Source organism: Empidonax traillii, unplaced genomic scaffold, assembly GCF_003031625.1.
Source record: "Empidonax traillii isolate 1590-97213 ecotype Southwest subspecies unplaced genomic scaffold, ASM303162v1 scaffold991:size255050, whole genome shotgun sequence".
Lineage (NCBI taxonomy): Eukaryota > Metazoa > Chordata > Aves > Passeriformes > Tyrannidae > Empidonax > Empidonax traillii.
In genome coordinates, this window is record NW_020956184.1 from 178,836 (window position 1) to 200,181 (window position 21,346).

Here is a 21,346-nt window from a genome sequence, read left to right on the forward strand (position 1 = left end):
TCTCTCCTTCGGAACTAATCTGAGGCCGTTCCACCCCCACTGGGACTGAATCCACGGAGCAGCCCAGAGCATCCTCCTCCGTCTTCAGCATCTCTTTCCTTCCGCCGTTCCCGGCACAGGCCCCGAAGCCCCTGTTAAAAAGGCAGGAAACTTGAGCCGAGAGAGTTCCTGAAGGGGTTAATCCTCCTGTCCCGCACCGCGGGCCAGGGTTTGCCCTTTCTGGGGGAGGGGCAGGGGGGTTGCGGGGCCGGCTGGGAGGTATTCCCATCCCCCTCTATCTCTGTATCCCCGCTCTCTTTATCCCAGCCCTCCCCAATTTCTCTTCCCTCCACAAAATCTCCCTCAAAACTCCGCCCTGCCGCGGGCGGGGCTCGATGACGTCATCACAGCGCGCCCCGCTCCGCCCCGCCGCCCCCCCCCCCCCTCCCGGCCGCCGCCGCCGCCATGGAGTCGAACCGGGACGAGGCGGAGCGGTGCATCGGCATTGCGCTGGCCGCCGCCAAGGCCAACCAGCTCGACAAGGCCCGCCGCTTCCTAGAGAAGGCGCAGCGCTTGTACCCCTCGCAGCGGGTCCGCGGTGAGCGCGGGGCCGGGGCCGCGGCGGGGGGGCCCGGGGGGGAAGCGCGGCCTCCGCGGCCGCCGCCGGGCCTGACCTCTCACCCGCACCGCGCCTGCGCGGCCCGCGCGGGGCACGCCGGGAAAGCGAGTCCGGAGCGGGCTCGGGGGTCCTGCCGCCCCCCGGGCTGCGGCCCCGCCCGGCTCCGGCCCCTTCCCCTTCGCTGGGACCGGGCGGGAGGGGGTGGGGACGGCGAGGGCACTCCGGGAGCTCCCTGGGTCTCTGACCCCGGGCTGATGCGAGCAGCGCTGCGGGGCTCGACGAGGCGGGAGAGAAGTTCTCGGGAGAGGCTGCGGAAAGCCTTTGGCCCTTCTCTTTCTCGTCGGCTCCTCCTGTGCCTCCTTTCCCACTCCTTCTCCTCTCCTCCTCCTATTCCTCTTTTTCTCCTCCTCTCCTCCTCCTATTCCTATTCCTCTCTACCGTACGTCCCTCCTTTCCCCCCTCCTATTTTTCCTTTCCTATTCCTCTACTCTTATTCCTGTTTTTTTCCTCCTCCTCTTATTCCTCTCCTCCTCCGCCCATTCCTTTCCTCCCTCTCTTACTCCTCCTCTCTCCTTCTCTTTCTCTTTTGCCTCTCCTGTTCCTTCTCTCCTATTGCTCTCCTCCTATTCCTATTCCTCTCTTCCCTTTATTCCTCCTCTCCTCTTATTCCTTCCCTCCCTCTCTTATTCCTCCTCTCCCCCTCCTATTCCTCCTCATCTCCTCCTCTTATTCTTCTCTCCCTCTCTTGTTCCTCCTCCTTTCCTCGTCATATTCCTCCTCCTCTCCCTCTCCTGTTCCTCTTCTCCTCCTCCTGGAGTTCTGAGGAAGGGTTCTCACCTCCCGGAAGCTTTGATGAACATGGGAAGTGGTCTTTGGAAACAGCCAAACACAATCCCTTCCCTGCCCGCTCTGACGTTGCAGAAATTTATACAAAGGGCCGCGGGTTTATTTTTTTTTTTCGCTTTGACCTCGTTTGAGTTTGGATTCTTTGGCTGAGCTTTGCAGCTTGTGTGTGTTTGTCCCAGGGCTTCCTGGAATGCTCTTTTTGGCTGCTCCAGGCCCCTTCCCGCTCCCCCAAACACGATGTGTCAGCCTGCCGTGCCTGCAGTGTGGTTTTCTTGCCCTTCCTTTCCTCGCAATTTATGCTTCTGAGAAATTCTTGCGTAGGAAAAGTGACTTCTGGAGGAAGGCAGAGGCCAGGGGGAGGCAGCAGGGGCGGGTTAATGTTAAACACAACGTGGTAATTTGTGGTCAGACCCAACCGAGTCTCACATCCGAGGACCGTTTAGGTCTGGAGTTGGGAAACGCTGCCGTAGATCCCGCGGTTCCACGGAGGTCACCGAGTCTCCAGAGCTCTTGGGAAGTCTCTTTTCCCACGAGTTCCAGGGGGTTTGGCAACACTCAGCGACGTGGCCCCTGTGCAGCTGCAACTCCCTGACCCCGGCTGGGCCTTTGGTGTCGTCACGGGACCAGGGGAGGGTTTTGCAAGGGGATTTCAGCAAGAACCCTCTGTGTCAGCGCAGCCCCCGTCGCCTCAGAGGGCGAGTTGGGGAAGTTTTGTTGGACAAACGTGGGCTGATTAGCGAGGAAAAGTGGAGCTGAGGTGGCAGAACTGAGAAGTAATTCAATTTAGTCTGAATTAGTCTCCTGTCCATCCCAGGAGTCCTGAGTGCTGGGCTGGTCCTGGGGGCTTCAAACTGACTGACAGTGGGTTTAGATGGGATACTGGGAAGGAATTATTCCCTGTGAGGGTGGGGAGGCCCTAGCACAGGTTGCCCAAAGAAGCTGTGGCTTCCCCATCCCTGGAAATGTCCAGGGTTGGACAGGGCTTGGAGTAGCCTGGCATAGTGAGAGGTGTCTCTGCCCATGGGGCTGGATGATCCTTAGGGTTCCTTCCAACCCAAACCGTTCTGGGATTCTCAAAATTCTCGTGGCAAGCTGTAGGGCACTGAGCCCAAAGCAGCAGGAGCAGGGGGTGGGGGGAGGAACAACCTCGGGAGGGGAAATTTTAGAGCTCCAGGTTTGGAAGGAGCAAAAGCCGAGCCTGTGATTCTGTGAACACTGGAGTGGTGTGAATATGAGGGAGGGAAGGATTTATTTTTCTGAAATAAATTATTTTTAAATTTGTGGCCACCCCCCCCTGCCAAGCTCAAAAGCTCACCCAGTGAGTTACTGCTCGTTACCCCACTGTCATTTTTATCCCTCATCCCTTGTTGGCTCTTGGATTACGGAGTGGGTCTTTCTTGCCCCTCCAATCCTCTGGGGGCCGATAGGATATCTTGGATATCTTGGCTCATCTCTTGGCCTGCAAGCATTGTTTGCACTGGCTTTAAGAAGGTGATACCCCCATAGTGCAAGGTCTGTAGTGTGCAATCCATGGGAGGAGGTGGAACATCCTTCCCAGTTCTGGGCTCTGGATAAAGGACTGCAAGCTCAGGATACCAAGGCTTCTGTAAATAATATGGCTGGGTTTAATCACAGTACATGTGCCTGTTCTTTTTGATGAAGAAATCAGTCAGATTTAAAAAATAGATTGAAATAGATTTAAAATCCTGCTGCCAGGGATGATGGAAAGATATTCCGTGCTTGGAGTCTCCCTCGGTTGTGTCTCCTGTGTGGTTAGGCCAGCCTGGGTGTTTGTCCCCTCCTGGCTGAAGGGGATGGAGGACAGTGCCTGAGCCTTGTGAGGAGGAAAAGCAAAGGGAAAGTGAATTCATGTAACTCCCGTTCAGTAATTAGGAGAGAAAATGGTTTTCACAGCTGCTCCTGCTATGTGGGTAAGAGAGGAGAGAACAAAGGGTGACTCGTGTGACTGGGCCTGTTGTGCTGGCAGCCACCAGTGCTGCAGTCCTGTCCCCAAAAAGGGGGAGTGTCCCTGTGGGATTGGCATCCCACGGAATCATTCCCTAAGCTCTCTAAGGATACAGCATTGTCACATCACTTCCCCAGCACAGCAGACTCTCGAAAGGAGGAGATAAAGAAGAGTAAGGCGCTTTGTAATATGCTAGAGGACAAATTTGGGCATGCTTTGCTGCTGAGGAGAGATATGGGGGGGGGGGGGGAAAGGACAAGGATACACCACTTTGGTGATCCACTGTGGCGCCTGCTCTGTCTGGCTGGGTAGTCCTGGGGTTTTTAGGGAGGTTGTCTGCTTTGGGAGAAGCAGGGAATCTCTTCAGCACCAGCCCCCACATCTGGGCAAGAAGCAGCAGGAGCTGGAGGGTTCTTTGGGTGGAAAGGTGGGGGGGGTCTTCCCGGAGGGGCAGATTGAGCTTGATGGTCTCTTAACTTTTTTTTTCTTTATTCTTGACCTTTTTGTCGTTGCAGTCCTGCTGGAGTCGCTCAACAAGAGCGAGCAGTCGGCCAATGGCCAGTCCCAGTCCAGGGAGTCCACAAACCCTCCCTTCCGGAAAATGAGCGGGGACTTCCCGTCAGCCAACGGAGAGGCCGGAGGGGAGGCCCCCAAGGGCTACACTCAGGACCAGGTGGATGCAGTGAAGAGGTGTGTGAGCAGCTCTCTGGGGTGGATTGCTTGGCCTTGTCGTGTGGCACCGCTCTGGTTTTCACAGCCTTCAAAAGATTCCAGCCCTGAAACCCCGTGGAGTGGTGTTAAAAGCACGCCCAGGGGGATTTGTAGCTCCGGCAGCCCTGGGAGGCAGCTGACTTGGGGTCTGCCCGTTTTCCAAACACTGTTTCAAGCTTTCCTTTGTTCCTTCCTGCCATTTGCATGTCCTGGAAGCTGAAGGACTGATCCACAGGCACAGTCACTCGGTAAACTTTGTTTAAGGTTATGGGCACGGCCTGAATTGCACAAGAACCACTCAAAGGGACTTGCAGGGAGGTTTGTTACGTCATCCACTTCTCCAAAAACCTGGCCTGCTCGATTCTGTCTCAGATGAGTCACGTGAGAATGAAAAACCATGGCTGGGCTGTGAGTGTGCCCAGGAGGAACTGGGCTGCACGCCCTGGGCAGCTCCCTCCTTCCTCCTCTGGAATTCAGCTTTTAGTTTCAGGTCTGTGAATTAGCTGAGGAGAGAGGAAGGGGAAAATGCCAGTAAGCCCAGGTATCCCCCAGATCCTGTCGTCCCTCCCACAAAGAGCCTCCAAAATGTGAGGGTGAGGAATGCGAGGTTTATTTGCCAGTCCCATTCCTCTGCGGGCGACATCCCGGCCTGAGGAGAGGCCATTCCACCTCTACTGGCCCGACTCGTTCCGTGGGAGTGTTTGGTGTTAGTCACACCTGGAATGAGTCGATGAAGACAACTGGGTCACCCTGTGAGGGCTGAGTGACCCCGAGGTCCCCGAGTGACGCCCACCGAGAGCGTGGTGTCGTGATGCCGATGCGCTCAGGGCAGAGAGGTTCTTGCTCCTGAGACTCCCTGTTTCCTCCCCTCTCCTCTGGCAGGGTGAAGCAGTGCAAAGATTACTACGAAATTCTGGGAGTGAACAGAGAAGCTTCTGACGAGGACCTGAAAAAGGCCTACAGGAAGCTGGCGCTCAAGTTCCACCCGGACAAGAACCACGCGCCGGGGGCCACGGAGGCGTTCAAAGGTAAAGGCAGCTCCCAGATTTGGGATCTGCCTCCCCACTGCCAGGCGGTGGCACCGAGCTGGGCTAGTGACAGCTCTTAAGAACAGCCTCCCGGGTCAGGTGGAGTGAAATAAGGCTGCTCTTTGTGAAGTTGTGTCTCTTCGGAGCTGGTTGGATCGTGAATGAAGTGTAAGTTTAATACAACAAACACAGGTTGGCACGGGTAGGGTTCTCCTCTGCTGGTGGGGCAAGGAGCAGCCTTCCTTCCCTTTCTCCCAGCAGCCCTTCCTGTGTGTTGTTCCAGCCTCCTGCCACACTGCTCAGAAGGGAATTCCCTCAGAATGTGAACCATCCTGGTTTTTTGGGAGAGGTGCAGGAGTGTTCAGTGAATAGGAAGAAGCCCCAGGTCCTGCACGTTCTGGGTGCACCCCTGTCTACTGGCAAACCCGAGTGAGACCCAGTAAGCTGTGCAGCACCAGAGGCAGCTGTTGGGTTCACGAATCCCTTGGAAGAAACGTTCTGGGAAGAAACCTGACCATTGTGAAAGGCTGTGGGTGGAATTGGTGGATAGAAATCCCAGGTGGAAGTTTCTGGGGTGTAACCGAGCCCAGCCACAACTCAGAAAAGGTCACCAGGAGCTCCAGTTTTGCTGCAAAGAGCCCAGTTCTCAGGGCCTCCCTTCAAATGCAGCAGGAATGTTTCCTGGGTAATAAGATACCTTAAAACTGGAGTAATTTTCCAAGACAAATGCCATTGCTTGGAACATATAACCCCATTTTCCCCTGTGAGCTGTGCAAGTTTGATTCTTATCGTTGAGCTAAGTGTAGACCTCTCTGATACCAGCTGTACAACACTATTTTTGTGGTGTTAAGCCACAAAAGTGGTCTGATTCTGGCCATCTTCTAGGAAGGAGTTCTCCCCTGTGAGGGAGGTGAGGCCCTGGCACAGGTTGCCCAGAGAAGCTGTGGATAATACCCCATCCCTGGAAGCACTGGAGGGGACTTGGAGCAACCTGGACTAGTGGAAGGTGTCCCTGCCCATGGCAGGGGGGTTGGACTAGGTGGTCTTGAAGGACCCTTCCGACCCAAACCGCTCTGGGATTTTGGGAGTGAAATTCATGAAGCTTCTGCTGGAGCAGAGAGCAGGGCTGGCCTGGTGTGAGTGTACTGATACAGTATTGGGGGGAGCTCCTTGCAGACACGAATTCAGCAGTAAAAGTCTTATGTAAGGTTTGTTCAAGTCTTTTAAGACTTAAATCCTTACCTGATAAGTGTTAGCAAACAGTGAGCTGACCCCCAGCTACTTGGGAGAGCCTGTGTGGTGTGGGGGGGGGGCAGGTGAGCTGCTGCTCCACGGCTCATCCTTGGATCCCTGCTTGTGGCAAAAGGCAGGTTTCCTCAGCTGTAATCTCCAAGAATGGTGTTTGCAGAGGGCTTTGACGAGAGTTACGTGCCAGAAGAGGTGTGTTAAGCAAGGTGCCCTTTATCCCCTGCTGCAGAGCTCTCTGCTCGGGGGTTATCTCCTCCAGGCTCCCTGTCCTTCAGCCCTCAAACTGAGCTCCCAGCTTGCTGAACTCCAGCTGTTTGGTTCCAGAGGGTGAAGGGGGAGCCTGCACTGCAGTGAGGGTATTAGTTAATTTTTTCTTACGTTGATGTATTACCTGAAGTCTTGGCATTCGCCTCCCCAGGGGCTGCTGATAAAGTGTCATGTCCTGAGCTTGTGTCTCAGTTTATAGTTCCAGTTTGCTGCAGCCTGACCTGTGGCAGATTTGCATCACTGCCTGTCTGATGCTGGAAAAAAAAAAAGAGTTGAACCTGGTTACTTGGAGTTAAAATCCTGATCTGGAATGAGGCGTTTCTTGGCTTTGTCAACACAAAGTCAGACAGCGAACAAACCCTGCGCCGCTCCGTTCTCCCTGCTTGGCTGGTTCTTTCAAGCAGTGTGGTTCGTACACTCCCTGTCCACCAGCTTCCCTGCCTGGCTCTGGAATTGTTTGCTCCGTGTGCACTAATTATAACCAAGGAGGAGAAGGAGTGTATTGACATTACATCCTCCACACTGCCAATCTCTGGTCCAAGAGGAAACTGTACACCTCCATCTGACCACGAGGAAAAAAAAAACACTGAGTCTTGATCTCCTCCAAAAGGGCACGAATCTCCCTTTTCTGTCCCTTCTTCTCCTGCATTTCACACACCAGGCAGCCGCTGCCATGGGCGTTTTGGCTCCTTGCAACACAGGGAGGCACTCGGGTGGGTTGGTGCAGAGGGGAAGCGGGAAACTGGAACATGTCAAGAGGGAAGGACAGAAATAGGAGGGTGGCAGGCAGGTGTTCTGGGAGAAAGGCTCAAAGTGCTGAGGATGGGAGGAGAGCAACTCTGGGAACTGGCAGGACTTCAGTTCCAGTTAGTTTCCACCGTCACAGGCGCTGGTTAACAGTCCTTGTAATTATGCACCTTACATCTGGCATCTGGAACTTTTGAAATTCATAGCTGACAGACACACAAATTCTGGCTAATGTTTCCCTACCAGCTTTCATGGAAAGTTTTAAAGTCTCTCCCAGTGATCTGGCCCACATTTAGGTCGTTTGCAGTTCTGGTTTCGGGCTCCGACGCTGAATTCCCCTAATGCCACGTTCGAGTAAAATTTGTCAACTGCAGTTTTATTTCCCTGTGACAGTTGGTTACAGCTGAAGGGTTTCTCTGAGGACACGCACCAAATTCCTATCAGTCATATCATAACTCCTTCATTTGAATCAATTAAGGGATTTTCCTTCGAGCCTCTCGGTGTGATTCCCTCCTGTCTGCCTTCGCCAGCGACGTGTGCCAGGTTGCCAGTAGCCTGTTGAAAAGACGTGGGTAGTTGAGAATCTCATTTTTTGTGAGGGGAAAAGCAAGCTCCTGGCAGTTTGCAGGGCTGAATGTATTATCTGCAGGAGAGAGAGGCTAATTGCTTCCTTATTGTCCCTCTTGCAGCCATCGGGAACGCGTACGCCGTGTTGAGCAACCCGGAGAAGAGGAAGCAGTATGACCAGTTTGGAGATGAGAAACTCAACCCTGCCCGGCATGGGCACAGCCACTCGGACTTCCACCGCGGCTTTGAGGCCGACATCTCCCCCGAGGACCTCTTCAACATGTTTTTTGGTGGCGGTTTTCCCTCTAGTAAGCACCTTAAACCTTAATCTCTCGATGCTTTTGGCACAGTAGGGATTGATTTGGCCGTGTGGGGATTGCTGAGCTCGATGACAGAGGGTTCTCCTTCACCCAGTGACCTGAACACCTCGAGGTTTTTGAGTTGTTCAGGGGGGTGCTTGGAGAACTCGGCATCCATCAGGAAATACCACGAGAGCTGACTTCTTCCCAGCTTCAGGTGTTTGTTTGCGTGGCTGGCAGCATTAGCTGCTGTTGGCTTGGGTTGGATGCCAGAACAAAAAATTACTTGTTTTAAGGCTCGTTGTAAAAGTAGTCCTGTTCTCTGAGGAAGCCTTTTCTACCTGATGCTTTGAGAAGTTAAATCTTATCAGAGCAAACTCTGGGCCTTGCTCCTGGTCTCTGTCTGCTCCACCACACAGCTGGAGCAGTTTCTGTGAGACCAGTGGCTACTTCCTGCTCTCCCCTGTGTCCCATAAAAGGAAAGTGTTATTTCTACAGCACAGTTTAAACCTCTTGAATGGAGAATGAAGTCTGCATCCTGTCTATCCACAGTGCTCATCACAGTGCTTGGGCAGCAGAAAAGAACTGAGTGCCCGTTCCTTCACTTGCTCAGTTCCAGTCAGCAAGACACAGATTTCACATCAGGACAAGGGTCTTCTTTTGGAAGACTCCCTTGTTCTTGCTCTGGTCCTGTCTGACTGGCAGTGGAGACAGGGGTTATCTGGACCAACTTAAAAAAGAAATAATTTGGTTTCAGTGAGGAAGGTTTACTCTGGTAGCTCTCTCCTGTCCCGTGTGTGGGAATTAACACACCAAACACCAACAACAGGCATCTGGAAGCCTTTTGCAGCGTTGGTGTTCTGCCTGGCAGAGGCCAAGCTACTCCAGCAAAACCAGCACGTTGCTATTTTGGCTCAGTCTTTTTTTCCCTTTCCTCACTGTCCCGAGAGAATCCAGGGCCGCTCTCTCAGCCAGGCTCCCTCTGCAGCTGTAGCTTTGATATTGAAAACAAGACATGGAAGAGCTTTGTTTTCAGGGTGGGAAGAATACCAGAGTTATTTCTGTTTGTAATTGGGTTTAATCTAAAAGCAGTTCAGTCAGAAGAGAGGGGGCCTGTACGAGATAACTCTCTCTGTGTAGCTGACCCTGCTTTGAGCAGGAGGTTGGACCTCCTGAGGTCACTGCCAACCTGAATTTTCGTACGATCCTGCAAAATCTGACAGAAATACCTCCATGCCCTCTTTGTTTGTGCTCAGCACTCCTCAGGAATGCTCCTTTTGTGGTTCCCTCCTGGCCAGCCAGCACCACCCTCCTCCACACTGTGACTTCGGTGTAACAGTTTTCTTTGCCTGCAGGCAACGTTCACGTGTACAGCAATGGCAGGATGAGATACACCTACCACCAGAGGCAGGACAGGAGGGAGCACCAGGGGGATGTAAGTGGACAACAAACCAGGGGCCGGGGCGGCTGAAGGTGTTCCCAACATGTGAACTGGGAGCTGTTTGCTGTGGCTGGCGTGGGAAACGGTGCTGCTCTCTGCCACCCCCCTGAACAGAAAGCTGGAGTCAGGGTTGTGACTGTTTTCCGGGGATGGTAGCCAGTTTTATTTTTAAAAAACCGACAAATAAGAACTTCCTTAATATTTCTTTCCCAAGCTTAAAGGGGAGAGTGTCCACTGCTGGAACTGGAGGGAGCTCCGGAGGTGAGGGAGAGGGGAGTTGCTTTCACCCTCCACTGAAAAGGGGAGAAGGCTTTCCATAAAACCAGTCCTGCCAACTGGCAAAAATTCTAGAAAAACAAAATATGGGCATGAGGCTTCTGGAATTCCCTCACAGGGTTCCTCCTGCCAGTCCCCTCTGCCCTTTGTCACATCCAGTGGGTCTGGACCCTCAGAGTCACAGTGCCCAGTGTGCTGCTGGGTTCCCCCCCATTATTTTGGGTCCCTCCTAAGCCAAATGCCTGTGAAAGGCGGGAGAGTGGAGGTTGTGTCAGAGCACTGGGAGGGAGGACGAGCGGTGCTCGGGGATCTGGGGGGGCACGAGGGTGTGGATTGGCACTGCACTGCGTGTTTCTGTTCCTGCAGGGTGGCCTGGGGCTGTTTGTCCAGCTGATGCCCATCCTCATCCTGATCATCGTGTCTGCCCTCAGCCAGATGATGGTGTCCAGCCCACCCTACAGTCTGAGCCACAGGCCGTCAGTACCTGTTCCTCTCGAAGGGGGAGAGGGTGGGCTCTGGGGGGGCGTGGTGCGGCAGGGACCTCCGCTCTCTGTTCTCCCTGTTTTCCCTTGCTTTGTTGCTTTCTCTCCTGACCCCTTGCCCTTGCTGCCAGCTGTCTCACACAGCAGTGAAGGCCTCCTGGTTCTCAAACAGGTGTGAAGTGGAAGGTGCAGAGAAGGTTTCTCACTTCCCTAAGGGAAGGGAGTTCTTTCACAGGGGCCTTCTGCAGCTCTTATACCCACAGCTGGCCGTGTCCTCCTGGAAAGGGACAGGCAAAATGGTTTTGGGAGGCTCCAGCCCAGCACCAAGATCCCCTATGGAGAACAAATTGAGGTGTAGAGTTAAATTGGGCAGTGAAAAACAAGAGCCAGATCTGTCCTTCATGAAAGCCTCAGTTTACACCCAGTACAAAGCAGCAGAGGAAGAGAAGAAGGAATAAAAGGCACTCCTGTAGAGTAAAAGACACTCCCAGAGAAATGCCCCATTTTTGAACTCTTATCTTGCCATGAAATAGCTTTGGCCAGGCATTTACAATGCGAAAGTGAAACTGTTTCATTCTAGATCCTGTGGAAACGCCCCATCTGCTCACTTGGCTGGCAAATGGAATGAGTCTTTATTCTTACTCACTTTGCAGTGACAGCAGAGAGTGGGAAAACAGGCCTGATTTCTGGCTGCTTGCATCATGCTTGACAAAAGCTTAATGTATGTTCAGTGGAAGTTCCTTGTGTGTATTTAAAGAGGGCAGCCTTGCTTACAGCCCAGGGTTCCTGCTTGGTTTCACAGGTAGCAACGTTTGCCGTTGATCATCGAATCCCAGGAGGGTTTGGGTTGGAAGGGACCTTAACATTACACTGTTCCACCCCTGGCCATGGGCAGGGACACCTTCAACTAGACCAGGTTGCTCCAAGCCCAATTCTTTTGTGGTCTTGAACACTTCCAAGGGTGGGGCATGATGTTAAAAACTATAAAACCCAGCTTAGCTTTCAGTTTCAGGGTAAAAGTGCTTGGAACCAAAAGTTGGAGTGGCTTTGGCACAGTTAAGGGTTGTTCTGAGAGGGCCGAGCTGTGATTTCCACAGTTGGTATCGGAACTGTAAAATGAGGCGTTACATATTTGGATTGTACTGGTGAAGAGTTTGTGGGGTGAGAAGACACTCAGGGGAGGAAAGTTTTGAAGCTGGGCGGGGATTTGCTTCCAGCCTTGCCAACTGCCAGAGGAAAACCGTCCCTGAGCCCCAGATGTTTCTCTGCTGCTCTGTTCCCCGTGCTGTCCCTGTCTCTGCATGCTGGGGTAGCAGCGAGCTACCCGATTTCCAAGTCTGGACTTGGACAAGGGCAGCAAATGGGCTGATCCAATCCTCCCTCATCCTTCCTGAGCAACTGGGACGTTTGAGCCGGGATGAGGCGGTGCCGTGCCGGCAGGAGGAGCTGCTGGACCGCTCACTGCAGCTGGTGCTGCCGGTGAGAAGGGAAATGCTGTGCCGGAGCTCAGCGAGCAGGAGGCCAGGAGCTTCGAACCCGGCGATTTTAATGCCACTTCTCCACAGTGAAGCTGTCACTGAGGAGGGCAGAGTCCTACAGAACCATTTGTCACCTTTGTAAATCTCTTCCCAAAAAGCAGCTTTCTGCTGGAAGAGCTATCTGGCTGCAGGGCCTGACTGTGCCACCCTGCTCTTCAGTAACACCTCAAGGGACTTACCCAACTGAGTTACATGTCTGACTGCAGGTGGCAGGTTCCCTGTGCCCTTTATTTTCATGCTTTACACCCAGACACGCTACTGTAGCTCTGCCAGCCTCAGTCCTCCTCCCGTGAGGGCACACTCTGGAGTTCATTTTACACAGGAGTATGAACTCGGGTGAGCTGGGTTCTCCCAGACTGCACCCTTTGCCTCAATAAATCCCAGGGGAGCTTTTTGGTCCAGTTCAGTCCATCTGGTTACCCATGCTCATCCCCAAGAGCTGGACCTTGGTGACATGTGCAGGAGTCTTTGAATCGCTCCTGGAAAACCCTGATAACAGACTGAAGGGTGACTCAGATGAGTTAATGTTTATACCTAGCTTAAGAATCAGGTTGGCTTTTTTAAGTGCAGCAGCCAGCTGGTATTTATTATTATGGGGAACTTTGGGCAGGTCTCCAGGTGGAGCTGTTCCTGACAAACCCAGCGTTTGGGCACAGGTCCCGTGTTACAGCTCCCACACGCCCCGGTGAAAATCTCTAGATTTGCTGGAGTGTCAGGGCTTTGTCTGAAATGCAGATCAGCAGGGCCAGGGGAGGAAGAGATTTCCTTCTGGAAAGTGCTCTCTGTGCTGGTTGGTGCAGAGCGGGTCTAATTTTGTGAGTAGAGGAAATTGCAGAGAGATTTAATTAGCGCTGAAAATCCTGGAGAACTCTTTATTTTAAGTGGGTTTAGGCCCTGGGCAATCTACCTCGGAGCTATGTCTGTGTTCAGAGCTCTGTCTACCGAGCTGGAGGCCTGGCAGCTTCTCCCTCCCTCTGCTGGCAGTTCATTTCCACCAGAAATGCTTTTCCTTTCCCTGTGGCTGACTGGGAGTTGAGAGATGTTTCCAGCGGTTCGGAATCACGTCACGCTGTGCGTTACAACGAGCTGGGGGGCTTTGCTGTGCCCTTGGAGCGTGTCCTAAACTGTTCTGCTCTTCTCCCTGGACCAGGCCTGTGGGTCACATACACAGGAGAGTCACAGAGCACTTGAAAGTCCCCTACTACGTCTCCGAGAACTTTGCAGATGAGTACACGGGCACGAACCTGAAGAACGTGGAGCGGAGCGTGGAGGATGACTACATAGCAAACCTCCGGAATAACTGCTGGAAAGAGAAGCAGCAGAGTGAGTGGGGGGGGGGTCAGGAACAGAGGGTCTGTGCTAGAGTTGTCCTTTAGCACGGTGCCAGCACATTTCCTGTGTTGTTGGCTTGGGGTTTTTTTTTTCAGTCTGTGACATCATGACAGACCCAGTACCGTGGGCTTTGCTTTGCTTTGCTTTGCTTTGGTTCTTAATGCTGCTGTAGAACTGGTCAGACAAGAGCTGTGCCCTGGAGGGTCCGCTGCCGTGTCATCAGGATCCCTCTGATTTCCAGTGGAGGGGGAAGGTGGAATCACAGAACCATTTAAGTTGGGAAAGGCCTCTAGGATGTGTGTAACAATGGAGTTGTTCAGGGGCTGTGTGGGAAAGTCTGCTGCCCGTGGTGTCGTGCACCCCAGCCCCGCTCCAGGGGCTGTGGGGGCATGTGGGATGGGGAGGGTTGGCCACCCAGCCAGACAGCGTGACAGGCGACCGTGCCAACCATCCTGGCAGCACAGAGTGGCGAGGGCAGTGAGTCTCAGGGGCAGCCTGACTTCCCTGGCTGCCCGTTCCCAGCATGTGATTGCCACAGCTGTGGCCGGGGTAGGATTTCAGTGCTGGGGCAACCTCTGCGTGCCCCCTGGGACGAGGGGCCGGTCCCACTGGGCTCTGGAGGCTTTCCCAGGATGGATGAGCTGTCAGCAGCTCTCACGCCCATCCTGTCCCGAAGGGCGCGGGGCATTTCCTCAGCCTCATCCTGTGTTTCACCTCGCCCTGGACACCTGGAGATGCCTCCCGTTCCCAGCAGAGCCCACGCCGGGGCCGGGGCCGGGCGGGTGGGTCTCGTCCCGTGCAGAATTCCTAACGCTGGGCTTTTCCCTTTGCAGAGGAAGGCTTGTTGTACCGGGCACGCTACTTCGGGGACTCGGACCTGTACCAGCGGGCACAGAAGATGGGCACCCCCAGCTGTAGCAGACTGTCAGACGTCCAGGCTTCCCTGCACGGATAGTCATGGCCCCGCTTGGCACCAGCACAAGTACGAGCCGGGTGGGGGGGCTCTTCCCTGGGAACCACCGTAGTGCTTTTAACACTTCAATCCCTGGCTGAGACACAGACCTCCACGAGCCTCCTCGGACGCACACGGGGCAGGAAGCGCCCCCTCCACCGAGCCTTCGCTCCTTAATCGAGGCGTTGATTTGGTTTAGTTTGCATGTTGGCACTCTCGGCTCTCCCCATCCTCGTTTTTCCTCTGGTGCTGTCGGTCTCCAGGATCCCTGGGCGAGGTTTGGGAGCACCTTGGCTGGTCGGCAGTTCGTTACCAGCCGTAGCATCCAAGCCTCCACGTTTTAATGAACCCTTTTTTTGGTTGCTTTATTGCCTGTTTTACTGGAAAAGCTGTTATCCCTGGCACGTGAATGTGATGATGGGGAACGGAGTCCCACCCAGCAGATGTTCCTTCCCCCACAGTTGCCTTCCCGTGACGCTTAAGGAGAGCAAAGCAAATGGCCAGAATCCCCAGCAGGTTGTAGAAGTAACTCACTGGGTTAAACTGGGAATCAAAGTAAAAGCAGCTAAGAGGGGAGGAGGGGTCTGGAAGATTTAGGGGTTGGAGAAGCTTGGATTAAGGAGAGCCCTGATGTGAGACCGGATGTGCCGCACCAAAATAGTGAAAAAGAAATTGGCACAAGGTTAGGAGTCCTTTTTCTGCTTAAATTTCTGGGCTGATTTCGCCTGCCAGGTAGTGTGGGCTGTGAAACCTGCAGGTCCCTCTATCCCAAAATTATTTGAAAACAGTGTTTCTGTCGAAAATGAAGCTTGTACCAGGTGCGGTATGGACACCATCTTGACTCACAGGGACTCCTTGAGGACACTGGTCACCGAGCTACTTGATTTGCAGTTTTGGGGTTTATTTTCCTTCGCATCTGAGAGTTTGGCCTTTAAAGCAAATCTTCTGGGCCACATTCAGCCTTCTTTTTTTTTTTTTTTTGCTGTATCCTGGTTTTGGATCCATTCTTATCTTGGTCCTCCCGCTCTCTTGTTTGGATGACTTCGCCTCTCCTTTCACCGCAGGCTGGTGTTAATTACCTGCTTTTCTTTAATTCCCTCCCTGCACCCTGGTCTGAAAAGAGCCTGGAAAAGCTGCTGCCTGTGCTGTGGGGTGGGGAAGGAAGGGGGAGTTACGGTGGTGCCGTGATTGCCCAGAGACTGACACCGCTACCGCTTTTGTTCCCAGACTCTTGAAATGCCTGAAGACTTTTGGTGAAGTGCACTGAGCCGAGGTGACAGACTTTGCTATTTTAAAGAATCAAACCTTATCTTAAAAAAAAAAAAAAAAAAGAAAATGGAATTGGAGAATTAGCAACGCACAACAACTGCCCTCTCTCTTCTCTCTGCCTCTCTCCACCGTTCGGGCAGCGACTGGGACAGGAAACCCAGCTGCCCGTCTCCCTCCTCCCGTTCCGACACCACCAGCGTGCTCCTGGGATCCCACAGCCCCTGGAAGAGACACATGGAGTGTAAAAGAACCCAAACTAACTGCAGAAGCCGTGAAGCAGAAGGAGAGCCTTCGCCGCCACCAACGGAGAGGGAAACTGGACGATTTGGTGATCAAGGAAAACAATAAGAAAGAAAAAAGAAGAAAAAAACATAATCTATTTAGCATTAATTTATAGCTGTATATATGTTGTACTTTTAAACTATGCAGGGGTTGGATGATTAAATTATTTTGTTTTCTGCCCGTTCTGGTGAACAGGGAAGCGGGGAAGCCCCTTCCCGGGGTGTCCCGCTCCTCATCACTTTCCTGCCTGGCACTACAACAAGAATCACGTTGCCGTCGCCGTGCTTGGCTTTCGGGAGGCCCAGCGGCGTCGTGGGGATTGGGATGTCCATACTTGCCTCCAGCAGACGGCAGCTGCGGACCTGCAGGGGGTAACAGGGAAGCGGGGGAAGCCGCCCGGAGCCGTGGTGTGGTTTTGCAGCGTCGGCAGAAGCCGCAGCGGGTCAGCTGAGCCCCGGCGCCGGTGACGGGAAGGATTGTCCCGGGCGGTTTGTGCTGGTCAGTCGTTGGGGTCATCTGTGCACGTAACTTCTTTTTTTTTCGCCGAGTCTGCTGGAATTTTGCCTGGTAATCAGCGTGTGGCGCGCGCTCTGTGCGGAGAGGGCTTTCCACGAGGGCTTCCCGCCGGCCTCGCCCTTTGTTGGGGGGTTTTGTGGGTGACCCACGCTCGGGGCTCCTCACCCACCCACCCACCCACCGTGAGCAGCTGGGCCTTGGCTGCACCTCAACACTACGTTTCCCAGAGGAGACCTGGAAAGCACTACAGATCCACAAGAAATGGAGTGTCATGTTGCTTCTGCAAGCAGTTCTGCTGGGGGAGGACCGGGGCACCCCCTGGGCTCTGTGGCGTGTCCTGCTCCATCACACCTGGGCAGCTCCGGTGGGAGGGTGCCTGAGCTCAGGAGCAAGGCCAGCACGAGCAGAGCTGCCTCCCCTGGGATAAACTGGATGATGATAGTTTTGTTCTGCTGCTCTGCAGTCCCATCTGTGTCTAAAGACACTTCCAGTGAGAACCTTCCCTCTGGCACGCTCGGGGAGTGAATCCGAAGCTCGGCGTCTCCCGGGTGGGCTGGCAGAGGTGGTTTTATCCCGCTGTCCGTAGGAATCCACTCGCTCTGTCTTCAGCTGTTAATTTATTTTGTGACATCTCACCCTCCCGCTGGCCACAAGGCCAGTTACCCCACAGCCAACTGTGGCTTGGACCTGATTTTAAGGGGGTTTTGATTTTAATCCTTTTTTTTTTTTTTTTTTTTAATGACTCCTCCACCTTCAGAAGGAAGTGGGTGGAAGTTCAGCATTTGGAAATGGCGCTTGATAGAGGCACAGGGATGATGGGGACGGGGTTGAACGAAAATCCTGCTCACAGAAGGAGCTGGATGTGTTGCCCGACGGCATTCCCTGCCCGGAGCCTGCCCACCAAAACCTTTGGATTGTTCTTTTTTCCGGTAGATACCCATGGATCATAAGGAGCGAGAAGGTGTCGATCCCAGTGGATGCTCACAGAGGCTGTATCTCTCGATTTAGAATTAATTATACAATTGTACATCTATAAATAAATGTTTATAATGTGAAGGGCTCTTGGCTGTGTTGGTGTCCTGCAGATCCTTGCTCCAGCCAGCTCTGGTTTTACAGCTCCTCATTGTATTCACACAGGCAGGCAGTGGATGGAATTTGGGGTCTTTGCCATCCCAGGAAACCCCTGTGATGGAGGGGGCTTCTTTGGGATTCAAGAAGGATGGAGAAGAGGTCCTGTGGGTCCTGGCAAGGTGACAGCAAATGCCCAGCAGCAGGACATCTTTGCATCAAACTAGTTTCACCGGGATGTTCCCAGAAGGGCACCTCACCTTCTTGCCCTCCTATTAGCCAGCTCGCTGCGTCCTCTGGCCAAGCTCTTTCAGGGAATGCTCTATTCTCATCCCAGGATGCCACTGGCCTGGAAGCACCATCGCAGAGTTTGCGGGTGCCCTTTGTACGTGGGCAGGATGGGCAGGAAGGCTCAGGCTGCTTCTGTCCTGGGTGGAAACACTGGCTTGCATGTGCATCCTGACAGGAGCAACTTGGAAACTGCACTTGGCACGAGAACTTTCCCCCTTTTCCCTTTTTTCCCCTTTTTCTCAGAGGCCAAGGGTCACATCCCTTCCCTTTCCCCTCAGTGCCACATTCCCAGCAGGGGTGAGTCAGCCCCAGCACGGGGAGTGTGGCGTGGCTGCGACCAGGCGCATTCACCGCCCGGTTTTTGGGGTGGTTTTGCTACATTTTGGGTACAGAGCAATAGGAGACGCTCTGAATTTCGGTGTGTGTTGGTCCCTTCTCACCTGCAGGTGGTTTGGGCTGCCCATCAGCTCTTTAGCCCGAGCTTTTAATTGGAGCAGCTGCCAAAAACCGGCAGGCAGCAAAGGAAGGTGGGTACTTTGGGAGCAGCGTCCTCTGGCAGGTAGGGAGCAAACTCCACTTTCTGGTAGCAAACACGAGGGTTTAGCATTACTGTGGGATTTAAATCCTCATTTGCCTTACTGCTGCTTGTGTCCCCAAAATCCCTTTTCCCACTGGCACCTGGGATCCCTGAGCTGATGCTGGTGCCACAAATAGCTCCATTGATGCCTCCTTGGTCCCAAAATATCCTTTTACCTACCCCCCTGCCATGGGAGACACTTAATCCAGCCTGGCTGGGAGCTCCTGGCACCTTGCAGAGAGCTGCCAAAGGCCGGGGACCTTGATACGCCCCCAAATTTCCCATGGAAAGGCCATTTTGCTATAAATAAAAGCAAAGCTTCGCCTTCACAGCTGGGGCTGAGACCGTGGGGCGTTTCTTGAACAGAGGATTTTGCTGGGCACCCCCAAGCAAAGAGGCTGTCCCATCTGTCTGTGTTCAGTTTGGGGGGAGTTTTGGTGGGTTTTACTGTTTTCTTGGCATGATTTATTTTAAAAAACGGGATGTGGAATCCCCCATCTTCCCTTAGAGTGGCTGGTAGGGGGCAAGAGGGGGTCACGCTGCTGCTGGAAGCACAGGAGGCACAGGGCCACCCCCTCCATGTGCTTAGGAGCTTGATATTTAAAAATACATGTATTTATGGGCTATATTTATCGCTCCGAGTAATGTGCCTCAGCAGGGGATGATGGCACAGCCCCCTCACTGCGCCGTAGATCGTCCCGGGATCAACACACTGCGTTGGCAGTGCCCAAAACCCACTCCTCTCACAGTTTTGCCAAAAAAAACCTTGGGGTTTGGAGTTCCTTTTTCACCTTCCCCAGGAGGGGATTTGTGCTGGATGATCCCACGGGGGCACTGCCTGACCCCAGCATGGGATGCCCCTCCCGTGAGAGGGGGATGCTCTGGCACGTGACCCTTTGAGAAATGCTCCAGTGCCCAAAATTTTAAGGGGAAACACCCCCCCCTCTTTGCACAATGTCAGTGTGCAAAGGCCTGCTTCCAGCTGTGCCATCCTAGGTGGTATTTACACCAGTGAGAAACGCTCCAGTTGGTTGTTGTCTGTGTCAAAACCAAGGGTTTTTTCCGTGAAAAGTCACTGCTTGTCCCCAGGGGGATAAACAAAACAAACCAAAAAAAATCCAACAACTCAAACCTGAGCCAGAACAAACTCATATGTGAATTGGAAATGGCTTTTCAGGCTGGTTTTATCCCCACACACCTTCCAAGGGGAGGGCTCCATGTTTGCCAAGTGACTTAATTACCCTTGAGTGAAAGCCTTTTCCCCCCGAGGCCTCTAATTGCAGGTTTGTGTAATTGGTCTCAGCTTGGCACTGCGTTTGGGGTTGGGGTGTGCTCACTCCTGGCAGGTGTGACCCTCCCCAGCCTCCCTCAGTCACAATTTTAGCCAGTTCTCTTGGTTTTCCACCCAAATTTCCCTCCCAAGCTCCCATGGGAGGAGCAGCAGCTCCTGTCTGGGATGTTGGGATGCTCCTCCCCAGGCATGAGCAGGCAGGGGGGTGGCTCAGAGCCCTGACTCAGCCCCCCCTGAGTCACAGCCCCGTGGCTGCAATTAGGAGTGGGCGCAGCGGGATTCCCCACCATTCCCAAAACCTCCAACTCCTGCCACAGGGGCTGCCCTGCCAGGGAAAGCCTTCCCGAGGGTGCCAGCGAGGATTTCAGAGCAGTGGTTGCATCACCCCCTCCCCGGACCAGAGTGACAACAGGGAGACGGCGGGTTATCAATCAAGACAACTTTTATTAGAAAAGTAAAAAACCACCCGACACGATTTGCATAGGAATTGTCGCACTTGAACATCAAGTGTATGAGTGTAAACTGTAACCAATGAAGCGCCCACAGCGTGTCGGGGCGAGGGGTCCTGCCCTCCAGCCCCGCGGCACCTCCCGTGCCCCTCTCCCACCACTCTCGTGACCAAAGACACGGCGCAATTCCAGACAGAGCCCCCTCCCGGCTCCGGGCAGAGGGGCGTTGTCTTTGATCCAGACCCACAGCTCAGCCATCACTCACTCCCCGCCTCCCCCTCCCCCCGAAACCCCATTGATTACAATCCTCGTTACAAAAAAAAAAAGAGCCCCATGATTGATCAGCCATCAGGAGTCCGGCCGCCCCCCCCGCCCCAGCAGCCCCGCTGCCGCCTCCGGGGGCGCAGTCACCGGGATCATCCCGGGATCATCCCACAATCATCGACGGCGTGAAGTGACCTCCGCCTGGGTCCCGGTCGGCTCCACGTCAGGGATGTCCCGGCACAGGCAGGGCCCCCACGGGGACCTCCACCTGCCCAAACTACACTTCCACCTACAGCCCTACTCCAGCCTAACCTAAACTACAGCGGCCGCCCGGAGCCACCGCCACGCTCCAACAGGCTCTTCCAAAGAAAGCACTTGGGAAGCGGGGCCCGGCCCGTCAGCACTCCTCGATGAGCAGCTGCTCGGAGCTGTACAGCTTCTTCTTGATCACCCTGAAGCCCGTGCTCAGCTTCAGCGGCGCGAAGGCCGGCCCCGAGGCGAAGAGTCCCTGGATCTTGGGCCACAGGCGGGAGTCCAGCCGGAGCACCAGGGTGAGCTGGAAGGTGGGCACCACGGCGGGGTCCACGGCGATGTGCCCCACGTCGTGGCAGGCCTTGCCGTGCTCCACGCACAGGTCGAGGAGGGCCCCGCGCAGCCCGCAGGGTTCGCTGCGCGCCAGGCGCTGCAGCTCCGCCCGCACCTGAGCCAGGAGCTGCGCCGGCATCAGGAGCCGGGAACAGCGCTTGGAGCCCAGCGGGGCCCGGCCCAGCGCGGCCTGCACCGCGTCCATCAGGTTGGAGCACAGCATCTCGTCCTCGGGGTCGTGCAGCAGCTCCAGGTCCAGGTCCAGGTCCGGCAGCGACACGCCCTCGGCGTACTCGGCATCTGCGGGAGGCACGGAGGGAGGACAGGTCAGCGACTGGGGGTCACACCGACCCCAGGGGCTTGGGGTGACAACAGGCGTGGGCTGGGGGTCTCGTAGCCGGGGGAAACACCGATCCCAGGGGCTTGGAGGTGTAAAAAGGTCTCGGCACAGCACTG

At 54.3% G+C, this 21,346-nt stretch overlaps 2 protein-coding genes across 3 annotated transcripts in view; one reads left to right on the forward strand and one right to left on the reverse strand.

Annotated features, from left to right (window-relative positions):
- The first annotated feature begins 420 nt into the window (after nt 1–420).
- DNAJB12 (DnaJ heat shock protein family (Hsp40) member B12) lies at nt 421–16,102 on the forward strand. Of its 2 annotated transcripts, XM_027903685.1 has the most exons (9): nt 421–577; nt 3,926–4,100; nt 5,004–5,149; nt 8,101–8,286; nt 9,633–9,712; nt 10,361–10,470; nt 13,165–13,337; nt 14,180–14,328; nt 15,526–16,102. In XM_027903685.1, exons 1-8 carry the CDS (start codon nt 445–447, stop codon nt 14,299–14,301), a joined length of 1,125 nt encoding a protein of 374 aa, XP_027759486.1. In that variant the 5' UTR covers nt 421–444; the 3' UTR covers nt 14,302–14,328; nt 15,526–16,102. The 2 variants fall into 2 exon arrangements, with proteins under 2 accessions (XP_027759486.1, XP_027759485.1); XM_027903684.1 differs by having other exon boundaries at nt 14,180–16,102.
- Nucleotides 16,103–20,014: 3,912 nt separating this feature from the next.
- DDIT4 (DNA damage inducible transcript 4) overlaps nt 20,015–21,346 on the reverse strand; it is a 4,689-nt gene continuing 3,357 nt past the window's right edge. The window contains exon 2 of the mRNA XM_027903694.1: nt 20,015–21,272. Within this exon, the coding sequence (XP_027759495.1) occupies nt 20,703–21,272 (570 nt within the window). The 3' untranslated portion in view covers nt 20,015–20,702. The remainder of the gene's footprint in view (nt 21,273–21,346) is intronic.